Source organism: Chaetodon auriga, chromosome 3 (assembly GCF_051107435.1).
Source record: "Chaetodon auriga isolate fChaAug3 chromosome 3, fChaAug3.hap1, whole genome shotgun sequence".
Lineage (NCBI taxonomy): Eukaryota > Metazoa > Chordata > Actinopteri > Chaetodontiformes > Chaetodontidae > Chaetodon > Chaetodon auriga.
In genome coordinates, this window is record NC_135076.1 from 15,544,924 (window position 1) to 15,558,226 (window position 13,303).

General features: G+C 45.3%; 1 protein-coding gene across 14 annotated transcripts in view; it reads right to left on the minus strand.

Moving 5' to 3' along the window:
- Nucleotides 1–13,303, minus strand: part of ephb3b (eph receptor B3b) — a 62,063-nt gene that overhangs the window by 12,343 nt on the left and 36,417 nt on the right. For 4 of the 14 annotated variants that reach the window (XM_076725695.1, XM_076725669.1, XM_076725694.1 and 1 more), the window contains exons 4-11: nucleotides 9,914–10,069; nucleotides 8,469–8,804; nucleotides 6,006–6,142; nucleotides 5,212–5,374; nucleotides 4,558–4,666; nucleotides 2,967–3,019; nucleotides 2,506–2,724; nucleotides 248–495 (exon numbers count right to left, since the gene is read on the minus strand). In XM_076725695.1, coding sequence (XP_076581810.1) covers nucleotides 248–495; nucleotides 2,506–2,724; nucleotides 2,967–3,019; nucleotides 4,558–4,666; nucleotides 5,212–5,374; nucleotides 6,006–6,142; nucleotides 8,469–8,804; nucleotides 9,914–10,069 — 1,421 coding nt within the window. The remainder of the gene's footprint in view (nucleotides 1–247; nucleotides 496–2,505; nucleotides 2,725–2,966; nucleotides 3,020–4,557; nucleotides 4,667–5,211; nucleotides 5,375–6,005; nucleotides 6,143–8,468; nucleotides 8,805–9,913; nucleotides 10,070–13,303) is intronic. The other 10 variants (XM_076725697.1, XM_076725692.1, XM_076725690.1 and 7 more) reach the window with 5 other exon arrangements.

Consider the following 13,303-nt stretch of genomic DNA (forward strand, 5'->3'; position numbering starts at 1 on the left):
CAATTGCCTCAATGCAGCATTTGTCAGATATTCACTGTGAGCTCTGCAGCAGAGCTTAAGAAGACCTTTCATGGCTCCAAAGAAAGTGAGATAACTAAAAGCAAGATCAAGCAGATTTTGATAGGCTTATTTGCTGGAATAGAGTTGCATTGTTGATAAAATCACAAACCCGTTTTACAGGGAGTAGCTAATATTAGAGCTATTCCTGTGTGTAGTGTGATTGCACATTCCTGTGTTTGTCACTCACCCTTAAGAAAGAGTCCAGTGCTCCATTCTCCATGAACTCGGTCACGATCATCACTGGCCGACTCTTGGTGACCACACCTTCCAGACGGATAATGTTGGGGTGGTCAAACTGGCCCATGATGGAAGCCTCAGATAGGAAGTCTCGCCTCTGGCGGTCAGTGTAGCCCACCTTGAGAGTCTTGATGGCTACTATGATCTCCCGACGCCCAGGCAGCTTGAGTCGACCGCGACACACCTCCCCAAACTCTCCTGTGAGAGCCCAGGTGAGACAGCCAGAGAAACAGCAAAGGGACAGAGAGAGAGAGAAAGAGGGAGGGGAGAGAGGAATGACGGAAGAGTGGAGGAGAGTGGGGGAAAAGAGGGGAGAGGGGACAGTTAACTGGTTAGAACCAAGGAGCCAGGGAAGGGTAGCAGGAGGGGTGGGGCAGGGGGGAACTGCAAGAGAAGCCAGGACTCTAGGCCAGTGTCAAGGAATGGTGGTGATGGGGGAGCATACAGTGACTTTGTGCTGTTAAGATATGGATTAAAGAAAACAGCATAGTGAGTGTGAGGCATGATGACGGAATGTGAGAAGATGTAGAGCTGAAAAAAACGAATGTTGAGATAAAAAAAAAATGGGTAAAGTATGGTGACAGGGTGAGAGGAGCTCAGGGGGACAGAGGAGGAAGGGGGCAAGGATCAGGGGGCGGTGCTAAGCTTCGGACTGGCTGGAGAAACGGGCACAGGAGGAGGAGATAGGTGGAGACAGAAGCTTGGGGGTTCTTGGGGTTGTGGACGCTTTACGTTTAGAGTCTACACCAAGCGTGTGCAAGAATGCAAGACAAATTAGGCAATGAGAGCAATGTGTGTCAACATAGGTGCAAAGGTGATTAAGTGGGGGAAGTCAGGGGAGAGAGGGCAGGGGATGGAGGAATGGAGGGAGGGATTGAGGAGGGGTAGAGGAGAGGAGGGGGACAGGGAAGACAGGGGTTGAGGGTTTGTCACTTTAAAGGCGAATGCTGGGAAGCGACGGGTTTCAAGTAGTAGCCTCAGCAGTAGAAGAGCTGTTGTAGTAGTAGTAGCAGTAGTAATGGTAGTAGCAGAAGCAGCAGTAGGGACTCCCATCTCTGCCGTCACAACGTCCTCCATTTTGGCTCAGATACAATGCTAAGAAAATCAACCTCACTTGGCACAGTCCTGCAGTTTTTGAGCAGAGATATTACTATCAAATATATCAAATACAGAAAATAACCCTCTCTAACATCAAATGTTAGGGAGGGTTTCTGAAGGAGGGGACACAAAACCACATAGTATACAGGTGTAAGTGCCAGGAACAGGGGTCAAATAAAGTGATCCAGTAGAAGCCTTCTTTAATAAAGAGGTTCTCAAGACACTGAAAAGTGGGCAGGGTCAGAGACGGCCAATCCTGGACTAGAGACATTTTAATATTAGGCCCCATCCAGACGGGATTAACATTTCAGGAGCGTGCAGGAGACAAGTATTAGGCATGCTCCTTTGTAACAGGAATTGGTGTGCGCAACCAATAAATTTATAATTAATATAAGAAAAAAGTCCCTTTGATAAGCCTATAGGGTCACATTCTCAACATGGACTTTCGATAACAACTTTATGTCAGAAACTAAATGATGGGTTTGTATTCAAATATGGATGAGTGTTGAAATCCAGGACTTGGACATGGGGACCTTCATGTGCAATTATATCTTACAGTCTATCTGTATGGGGAGTTAGAAATGGAAGGGCAGTAAGTGTGCCAAAAAACAATCTGACTATAATTAATATCAGAAGAGATAAGAGAAAAACCACACACGTGCTCGCACAGGATTAAAATGTCCCCTGGAGAAATAAATCCTGTCTGTATGGGGCTCGCACTGTCCAAAATCTGCTTCCATTAGATCCAAGGAGATTTTTTTTAATCAATTAGAAATGGCCGCTGTTAAATTCTTATTTAAATGAAATAAATGTCCTCACACGCATCTTCCTTGGTCCAGGATTGGGTCTCATTTGTCATGACACAGGTGAAATGATCCACCATACAAAAGGTATACAGCTATTCTAAATGCACATGGCATGGCAAACAATGTAAAGGTGCTAAGACTGTGAGTCTCTCTAGCTTAAAGAGGACATACTTTAGCTAGCAATTCTTAAAACACAGGAGAGTGCTGAGGACGTCTGTAATACTGGAAAGGGGTTCCTAAGAGCTGACGAGTGTGGGAGGGGAGGGAGCAGGGAGAGGGCTAGCGATGAATTGAGTGAAAGTACCGCTTGGTGTGAAGTCCTCTAACGGTATGGCCTGGAGGTGACTAGCAGTCTTCCCCCTGTAGCTCAGGAGCTTTGGTGGGTTACCTGCGCCGATGACCTCCTCGATCTTCACGCAGGAGACGTCGATCTCCTTGGCAAACTCGCGCACCGCCTCATTGGGATCCTCGTACGTGAAGGGGTCAATGTAGACCTTCATTCCAGGCGTTACTATTGGGGATTCAGTGGCAAGAACAGGAAAGTGAATCTATGCTATTAGACAAAATTTCAGTTGATGCTATGCAAAGTTCTGAAAACATATTTTCTATCAAGAACGGATCAAAGCAAGAGCCCTCATAATACTTTCTTATTGCACTATATGATCAATCCAGGTCATGGGGTGTGAGCTAGCGCTTGGTGATACTGAGCATTAGCTAAGTTACACTGCTGTTGGAATGGAGGGGCATCTCAGCAAAGAGACTTACTGTACTGCTGCAGTTTCTCTGTGTACTCCGACTCTGAACCGTTTCTCTGCTTTCTGTTGAGACAGATGAAAAGACCAACTGAGTCACGTGGACTCCACACAGCATGGTGCAAAAACTGGAAAGGAACAAAGCCACGAGGAGAAAACAGATCCCTAATAATGTTACATAGCTGCAGCCACACTGCAATGTGGCTTGGTGAACATGTCTCTTTACATTGGAAGCAAGGGATACGGTGTAGATAAAGATTGGATCAATGTCTGGTGGTAAAATGATTCATACTTCAGGACTGTAACACGAGTCTAAACAAAAGGATATCATATCATTGTCTGAGGCGGCAACTGAAAGCCATTTGCTCTTGGTACCTCCAAAATGAGCAGCCGAGACAAAAGCAGACTAAAACAGCAAACTCAGCTGTCTCGCCTTCCTCGCCCTGCAGACATCACACTGTTCATTTCAATTCAATCTGTCTCTTATTTTCTTCTCGTGGACTCTCGCTCTCTTGCTGTCATTCTTCCTTAGCTTTTTTTAAATCCATGTCTCTCTTTTTCTCTTTAACCCATGTCTCTGTATCCTCATCTTCCTGCATATGTCCCCTCTGCATTGGGGGGGGGGGGCACAAAGACGATGACAGAGCGAGGGGGCTGGGTTGTTGAAATTACATGTTAATGTGCTTCCTTTGTTGTCTAACCAGTAACCAGGGCAATAATACCCGATGGTGATTTGCATCTTATTTCAAATTCTAATTTGGTTCCGGAATATGCCGAAGCTCTGTGTTTTGTATTATTACTATTTTCTTCTTCTTCTGTGGCAGTCAGAGCGGCAGCTAAGCCAAGACCCTGAGAGAGACACAATGTAGCGGTGTGAAAATAGAAGAGAACGAAAAGGCAGGAGGGAGAAGGAGAGAAGGGGGAGCCGGGGAGATTATTATTCAGTCTAGCGTGACCGATGCCCACGCTTGTCAGCCGCTGCCTGAACTGGCCTGTGGAGGGAACCCAGTGGGCGCCAGTCAGCGGTGGGTGCCAACCTTTCACACGTATATACACACACGCACTGCATTTGCTGCTTGACAAATGAGTGGTATAAGGATAAACGAGTGTGGTTAGACCCAGCTGATTCAGTGTCAGACTTTTTGAAAGGTCTGAGTAGCTGCTTGCATCTTCCCAGTCAATTGGGCCCAGCAGACAGGGGCGCATCTGGGTTCACAGTTGATTCTGAGTGCTGGGCCATGAGGGCAGGCCTATCAGGCCCAACAGCTGCTCCACCATGCTGTGTCCAGTGAGCAAAGTAGCATTTTGGCTGAAGCTGTTTACTACTCACAGATTCAGGAGGCTAATCTGGCATTCAGTGGCCTCACAGGTGGCATAGCAATCCACTGAGACTTTTCTGGGGTGGTTTGGAGGACAATGAAACAAAGTTGACATTTGAAGCTATCTCTTTTTTTTTTTTTTCATCTTGGAGGAAAAAGTTTTCACTGTTTGAACATTTTTTGTAGGATGGATCAGAGTAAGAATCAGTGTTATTTACCATTGCTACCCAAGCTGTGCATGCTCACACATGCTCAGAGGCTGAAAGAGCAAAGTTAGATTCTGACCTGAGACAGACAATAGCGATGACCACCACTGCAATGATGAAGACCAACGTGGCGGTGGCTGATCCGACGATGAGTGGCAGCTGCTCCTGCCATGACTTTGGAGGGTCAGCTTTAGGAGGCAAAGAGAGAAAATGGTTACTTGGTGATCTTGTCACAAATGTACACCCACACTAGCTGCAGTCCATTTCTATAGCTGAAATCTGTGCCGCTCTGTGTGTTCTGCTTTAAGTCTAATTATTGGCTTGTATGCCTCTTGTGCATACTTCAGAACTGTATGCTTACATGGGGAAAACCATGTCCTTGTATTCTTCAGAGAGCTAACCTGGAATGACTAAATGCATTTAGGAATACTTTAAGATTGACTTTTCAGTTCTTTTGCTTTGTCTTCTTAATGATGAGTATGTAGAGCAAGAGTGAGCCTGATACCTTGACTTATTGCTAAGAAATTTTCACCAGATCACAAGCCAATTTCTCTACGAGGATTTCAGTTCCTTTTGTCTGAAAAATAGGCATAGTAACTTCAAACTCTATAAGCTTTTGAGCCTCCATTATGTTCATAAGCTTATGCACAGCACTGTTATAGAGATATTGCCGCTAAGCCACAAATATCTGAATATATCCCTCGGTAATGAAGTAGGTATCGCAGTAACATACTTTGCAGGTTGGTGCTGAAGTCGGCTGGGCTGCTGTAACGGCCGTAACCTGCCACTGTTCGGGCACGGACCTGTACCACATAAGGCGTACCAGCCTTAAGACCTTCAATGCGGGCGTTACTCCGTTGGGCAGTCATGGTATGGGCGATGGCCTCACCCTGATCCTGCGGAGACAAAGACAGTCAGTGATGAAAGCAATGCCAAATAAGAGCCCTCTGTGCTGTCCCATTTATCATCACCCCCCCATGCTCTACTTTCCCTTACATGGCTGACCAATCTAACCATACAGGCTGATAAAAAAAATATATAGAGACAAGAGTAAGAGAGACAGATTGTAGCCGGTGTGTTCATCAGACGGGAAGGACAAGACAACAAACGGAGCAGATATACAGTGAGGGCCTTTGTTCTCTCCCTCAAGCAAACCAGTCACAACTCTCTGGGCCCCTGGAAAATACAGAAACTTTCTAATGCATGGATTGAGAGAGGACAGAGGATAAGAGGGAGGGCAAGAGGGAGAGATGGAATTAGGGGTACAGAAAAGGGCAGAGCATAATAGAAATATGGGAAAGGATTGGGAGAAGAGAAAGAGAAAAAGGAAGGAGGGATAGAGGAATGTAAAGAGGGGAATAAGTCGGGGAGGATGATCACACAAGCTAAGATTGGAAATGGTGACTTGCCTCGCTGCAACCATGTGTTTATCAGCAGAGGCATTGTTTTCCACATTTAGAGAAACACAGATGAAACAGAGACCATGCAAGTCAATGAAATTGGATTGAATTAGAGGCGTTGACTTACATTGCCGCTTACCTTCTCATGGTACTTAATCTCATAATCCAGAATGATTCCGTTGGGTTTCTCTGGAGGCAGCCAGGACAGGCTCATGGTGCTCGCTGTGGCCGCCATCAGGTGAACTGTGGGCACTGCAGAGGGAGCTACACAGGGCAAAACAAATAAAGGAGAATCAGCTTTATTTATCGTTTTCTGTATTATGTCTTTTCAAGTTCTATGCCCTTTGTGTGTCCACAGAAGCTCAAACACAAAGTCTTAGGCTGTGGGCTTTGTGAAGAGCTTTGGTCAATAGTTAGTATGCAGAACCATTCCCCACTAACGCTTAATTCTCCCACCCGGAGCCTGTTAACCACATGCTTGCTGAGCTACTGCTGCACTTTTGCTCCATACTTCAGAGGAAGCCATGTTTTACTCTTTTTGTAGCCTTGTTTGTAGTTATAGTTCTAAAAATGATCTGCATTATGTACTGTCATACATGTTCTGTACACAAACAAACAAATTTGTCCACACTATGTAGACTACACCATTTATATAATGGGAACACAAATACACAAATAGACATGCATGCACTGGTTTGTGGATATGCACACACACATACTCAAAGAAGAGCATAAAACACTGTGGCACTCCACCCACCTGAGCTTTTCATGCTTTGTTCACATGTGCCTATTAATGGCCAAGTGCTGTCTGCCTCCCTGTCTCTCTTTCCTCTTTCCTAAGTTCAGGCTTGTTCTCTACCTCTGACTCACTCCCTCATCCCAGTCTACTCCATCGCTTTTGTTTCATAACTTCAACTGTCTATCTCCAGTGGTGCCTTCTCTTCAAAAATAAAGTTCCTCACTTTTACCTGCACCTCTTTTAATTCCCCCTGTCGCCTTCTGCTCTTCACTTCATCTTCCTTTTCACCACTGCGGGCTTTCATTTCTGCTCTGTCTCAGTCTCTCTCCCCTCTTTCAAGCTTTTTAATCCCCAGTTTTTAGTTATTTGATCCTCCCCTTGCATTTCCCTTCTCCCTCTGCTGCCTGTGTTTGTGTCCAGACATCCTTCTCTCTCTCTCTCTCTCTCTCTCTCTCTCTCTCTCTCTCTCTCATTGAGCCCTCTCTGTCCTGCCCCTTTCCCTCCCAATGGCAGCCCAATCCACCTAGGCCCTCCACATCTCTCTTTCTCCCCAGAAGACAATGCTTCCTAGACAGATCCCCTGGTTACTCCGGCCAGGGGATTAGGGGCCCTCCTCTGGGAGAAGACGTTGCAGTAACCATGGAGGTGGCCTCTGGGGCTTATCACCACCCTACTATTTATTTTGGTTCTTAAAAGGTGAATGCCCATGCAGGGATGGTTTTGGGACTACATCAAGGGATAATCTGATCACAGTTGATGCTATCTTGCCCCATCCTTTCCCTTCACCTCTCTCATTGCGTCCAGCTGACCCCAGGCACCCAAGGGTGGTCAGTGGTCCCTGTTAGCCCAGTGCCAGACCCCTCATAAAACAATGAGGCCCTCACTTGGGGCCCTGAATGGCCTCTGGGTCCTAGACCCACAAACAGAAGGCATTCCTAAAGCTTTTAGGAGCAGGAACACAAGGTTAGAGGTGAGGAGGACAAGTCCATGGAGAGAAGAGAGAGATGATGGGGAAAGGAGCAAGGGATAATCCTGGGTGTCGTCTAAGCCTGCAGAAATAGCAAAGTTAACATAGCGACTAAACACATCCAAAGCACAATTTAAGAGCCCTGGGAGAACCTCAACAAAGAGACCAACTCACAAGAACAAAAGTGTAGAGTAAGCTCAACAGCACTGAAATTTATTGAGGTCATTTAAGGTAAACTGAACCGTCTAAACTTACCAAATTTCCTCAGTGATTGAATGATGATGCATCCATCTACCCAGTTACCAACCCACATACCAGTTGACTTATTTTAATCCCAAGTGATTAACCCTGATATTTGTTTTACATCATGCATCTTGATGTTGTAATGAACACATGCAATAGCTTCTAATTACTACCCTAAGTCATTCTGTACATGCATCAGCTGGGTTTCAGTCTCCTGAACCCATAAAATTTCATCTCAGCACTGATTGCTACATTGGCCTAGTTACTGTTGCTGCTGTGGGCAGGAGGAGCGGTGGGTTGGAAGCAGTGGGCAGCTAGAATACTGAGGGTTCAACACTTTGAATACACACTGCCTCGCTATTGCTATTTGCAGCGGTGTTGGTACAGAGCATGCTGTGGGCGTGTGAAAAAGGTCCCATTCTAAGCTCATTCAGAAGATTGTCTTCCTTCTCAATCCCTGTTCAAAGGGAAATATGTAACATACTCCTACATGCATACAAGAAATTGATCTCTACTTCTTAGGCATAGAGTGTATTCTCTGACATTCTTTTGTATCTTTTTCCCGTCTTCGAAAGTTGGCAGTGCCTACAAGTTCAATATTGATCTCTGACAGGTAGCCACGAGGCTGCAGCAGTACCTACCGGCCTGATTTGTGGTGATGTTCACAGTAGAGAACTGAGGCGTATAGGGGCTCTTGTTGGAAACACCGTTGACCGCCTGGATCTCAAAGCTGTACTGCGTGTGGGCTTGTAGGTTGCGGACGGCCACGCGGCGCTGGGTCAGGCCGAGGTGGCGTGGCGAGATGTCAACGTTGTCGTCACACCGTGAGCACATTCCCCGCTCAGGCAGGCACTTCTTACAGATGACATTGTAGAAGATGTCGGCACGACCACCCAGGTCACGTGGGTCACTCCATTCCAGCACGAGCGAGGTTTCGTTCACACTTGAGATGACATTGCGTGGTGCAGATGGAACAGCTGCGAAAGGGAGGTAAAGCGTGGATGAGATGAGGAAAATGGGTTTGGAATGAGAATGAATTTAATCTCCATGCACAATAGGTGTAAAGAAATTTGCCTTAGTGACAGTACAGTGACATACTGACAATAGACAGAGATTCATATTGAAAAACACAGTTTACATATCATTATACGCGCAAACATTCATTATTCCATAGCTGCTATCAACACAATTCATGACCCAGGATTTTTCCTTGTGCTGTGGTATTAGTACATTTTTCATGCATTAACAAGAACATTTTTTTTCTTCCACGTAACAAAACACACATAACAAGAGACTGTTCCAGCAAAGAAAAAAAAGGACAGGAGTTCAAATTTGAATTGCATGCTCATTTCTTCTGTGTGTGTGTGTGTGTGTGTGTGTGTGTGTGTGTGTGTCTTTGCCTGTCTGTGTCTATGTCTGTGTGCGTGTGAGCATGTGTGTGTGTGTGTGTGTGTGTGTGCTGGGGGAACGAGCGAGACAAACTATTGGCAGAGCCTTGGCAATTCTTATCCAATTACCGGAGCCTTATCTCTCACAACACTGTGGGAGAATCAGCCCCCCCACCCCACCCTCCCCAGCAACAGAAAAAAGGATCTTCTTCTGTCTTCAGCAGAGAATGAATTAGCGCCTATGTGTGCGTGTTTGCTCTTAACGAAGGCACTGCTACTAGAAAAATTCCTCCCTTGTCTGTCTGTGAAGGGGGGACAGCGTTGTGAACAGATAGACTTCACAGAGAGGCGTGGGAGGAGTTTAATGATAACGTCTTAGATAATGTTGGGAAAGCAAGCAGACTTGTTTGCTCTCTGTGTGGTGTGGTGGGAACATACTCCTAAGGGTTTTTATCAGCCACCGAGGGATTCAAAGACGCAAGTTTGGGAGAACATTAACCACACAGTTAAGATTTTTGTTTTATGGCGGCAATACAGTTGATTACTGTCTGATTATGATGTGGAGACCCATTTCTGTATTTTGACTAGGGACACACACAAGTTGTCTGGTTTTCGAAAGGACTGTAATAACAGCATTTTCACTCTGACTTTCAAACATGCTGATGTGATACAGTCAGTTGGAAGTGGTCTTTACTTACTGGTGCACGGGGAGTCGGGAGAATCGGTGTCTGAGCGGTAGTAGCCATTTCGACAGGAGCAAATGCTGGACGCTCCTGAGCTGGCACGGCTGTTGGCTGGACAGGGCTGGCAGAGGCCTTCTCCCTGTTTGGACTTGAAAGTGCCAGGACTGCAAGCTGATGGCAAATGAGAGGAAAATGGAGAATGAAAAGTGTGAATAACAACATAAAATGTTGACAGTGAATTTAATGGTTTAGAAATTAACCATCGAGCAGTTGAAGGATTGTATATAACAATTTAGGCTAAAACTAGTTTTGCTACATTTATTATGTGAGTCACATTTTTCAAATGGCCACTCTCATTTCGGAACAAAATATAACATCTTAAACTAATCCCAAGCCTTTGTGTGCAAGTGTTAACAGGATGCAATGTCTAAACTATAGTGGATAATTTTATTATCACATTTCCTGCATTTGAAACACTGTTTCAGCTCACTGGTAGACATGACTAAAACGCCCTCTTTGATGTGTGTAGCATGTGATGCTTGTGTGCATATGCACATGATTTGTTTTTGTTCCCTGAACCCCACATGTTCCCCTCTTCCTCTCTTATGGGCAATGCATTTTACTAGCCGTTTGCATAAACCCATGCTCACACGAAGAGACTTGTCAATCCAAATTACATACGCGACCCTCAGAGCCAAAATGCTGGCATGTTGCTTTCATCTGATTTCAGTCTTTTATGCAATACATATAAACAAGCACACAGAGAATTGAGGCACACATTACATATGTTGATGTGTACACAAACGCAAGTCTGTGCAAAGATACATGTCTCTACACACACCAACACACACACACACACACACACACACACACACACACACACCTTCAAGTTACTTCAGTGTTATCAGTGTTTAGAAGTTTTTCCTCAATAAGTCAAAATGTCTGCATCCTTCTGCCGTTGCCGCGCTCTCTGTGCAGACCTACCTTTAACATAGTTTTACCTTAACTGGCTCTTCATTGGTGAAGCAGAGTTAATCAGATGCTAGCCTTTGTAAATGCCCTATCTCCATTTATAGTAGCTGTTTGGACATTTATAACTCAGGTGATAAGTTGCAGATGTACAGGGAAACACTGACAGCGGCACTGTGATCCAGAACACTTTGGCAGGCTCCATATCTTTGATAAACTGTCTCATTAAAAGATGAATGAGTTTGCCGCAACGCTTAATAAAAAGAGTCGAGAGCAGGTGAGACAGGCAAAGTTTACAGGGGCCAGTTGATTAGCTGACCCACTAGTGCGTTTGCTCATCAATATCAAGGACAGACTGCTGCGTTTGTCCCGCTGAATGATAATTATCACTGTAGACTCTAGGTTTGTTTTTTGCTCCCTGTTGAAAACAACCACGGTTGGAGGTCAGGTCTACAGCAGATCGCTTCCTGCTCCTGTTGGTTTCTCCTTTCTGAAAGTTCAATATTAGCACAAAACCACCGGTTGACTTCACCGTGTACATTAGCACTGAGTGTATTTGCTCTTCCACCATTAATCAGAGTCATTCACACCACTGGCTAACAGGAAGTACTGCTTGATAAACAGATAAGAAATGACCTCGAGTTTTAGCAGGTGGGAGAACAGCTTCTCCGACTTGGTGTCATGACACAAGTTCATTTAAGTTCGCCTAGCACAAAGTAAACTACAAGCAATTTCTCCGCTCGCAGGGGATGAATATTGTTTTTTGAACATGTTAGCCAAATGAAAGATGTTGAGAGAGCATTCCCATTAAAGAAGCAGTTTTTTTCTTAAGGAAGGGCTGAAAGTGCTGATCAATCACTTCCAGTGAGTAAAGGGGTCATCCTCTTCCTTTCATCCATCTTCCCCTTAGAGGAACCACTAAAGAATGAGGAAGAAAGAGAGACAAGGGGCGAGAGAAAAAAAGGGAGGGAGAGGTGGAAGAGGTGGAGGCATAGAAAATGCTAATCCTGCAGGCGCTTTTTTCCCCCCTCTACCCCACTCCCCTGTGTCTTATCCTCTCATGCAGAACATAGAGCTTAAGGAACTGATTAGAATGTATGCTGAAATTGGAAAGTGTGGAGCATGGAGAAAAAAAGTAAAGAATATTGTGGGTGAAAAATGTGCAGCAAACGAGTGGAAAGGCAAAAAAAAAAGGCTCATCGATTAATATTAATGCAGACATCCTTACTGTAACACCGGTGGGGTATTAATGAGAGCAACGGCCTTCAGATTAGGGAGGAATGGGAGAAGGAGAGGTAAAAAGAGTACAGTGCAGAGAAAGGGAGCTGGAGGAGATACTGTGTGTTGGAACGAGGACAGAAAAGTAGAGAAAAGAAGAGTCACGGCAAGTACATGATGAGAAAGGCGTAGGTTATGGAGTAAAATGGTGGGAGAGGGGAGAAAATGAGAGTGGACCAGAGGAGAAGTGATGTGAGAAGGGAAGAAGAGGGAGATTTATCCCTTGTGGTTTCAAGTGAAGCTTGATTAGAGAACATTTTATCAGGGTGCAGTCACCAGGGCTTTAACCTTGAGCTGCTAGGAACAAACAAATGAGTTTTTAACCACACACACACACACACACACGCACACACACCCACCATGCTTCAGATTTACCATGCTCGCTCTCTCGCATAGACACACAAACATATGTGCTCTCCTTCTAAAGGCGAGCACACATTCAGTATTTAGGGTCTGCCAGAAGTTGCCAGAGGAAAGTATGTGCCCACTCTCCTCATCACCGTTATGGGTGCTTAACAGAATTTCTTCTCTGCCTCATCTCTGCCTCTCAAGAATGAGACAGGTGAGGATGACTGCTGCTCATGCACAAATCAAACTAAGCCCTAGCTTATCAATAACCTCGCCAACTCGTCCCTCTTTCTCTCTCATTCTGCTGTCTCCATTTGACCTATGCCCCTTAAGCCTAATTTTACGCCCCCCCACCCCTCAACACGTGCACATTTTCCATTTATCCTTCGCTCTCCTCCTGCTGTCACCTGCACTCCATTTTCACAGAGACCTTGCTGTTTAAATTCACCTTGCTCTCAACCTCTCTGAACCCGTCATGTTTTCCATCAGACCTGAAACCATCATAGGGCCTCTCAGCTCCCAGAATCAGACAGCCTCCCCTGCATTTCCATTTATTTAGCAACCAGCTGCCAGGCAAAACTGAGGTCAGAGGAGTGAACAGCCGCCTGCTGACAGTGTCATTGACTGTGTATTATTCTACGTTGTAGTCATTGGATTAATGTGTCAAGGAATACAAGGCAAATAAATGGCTCATAATAATGTGGCCACTAGACAATCCAGTGATGGAGGCTGTAACCTGTTGCCGAAAGAATACAGATTCAATCTCTCCAAAGATCAGTGTGTCCATGTGTCCAGATGAAACGTCCTTCT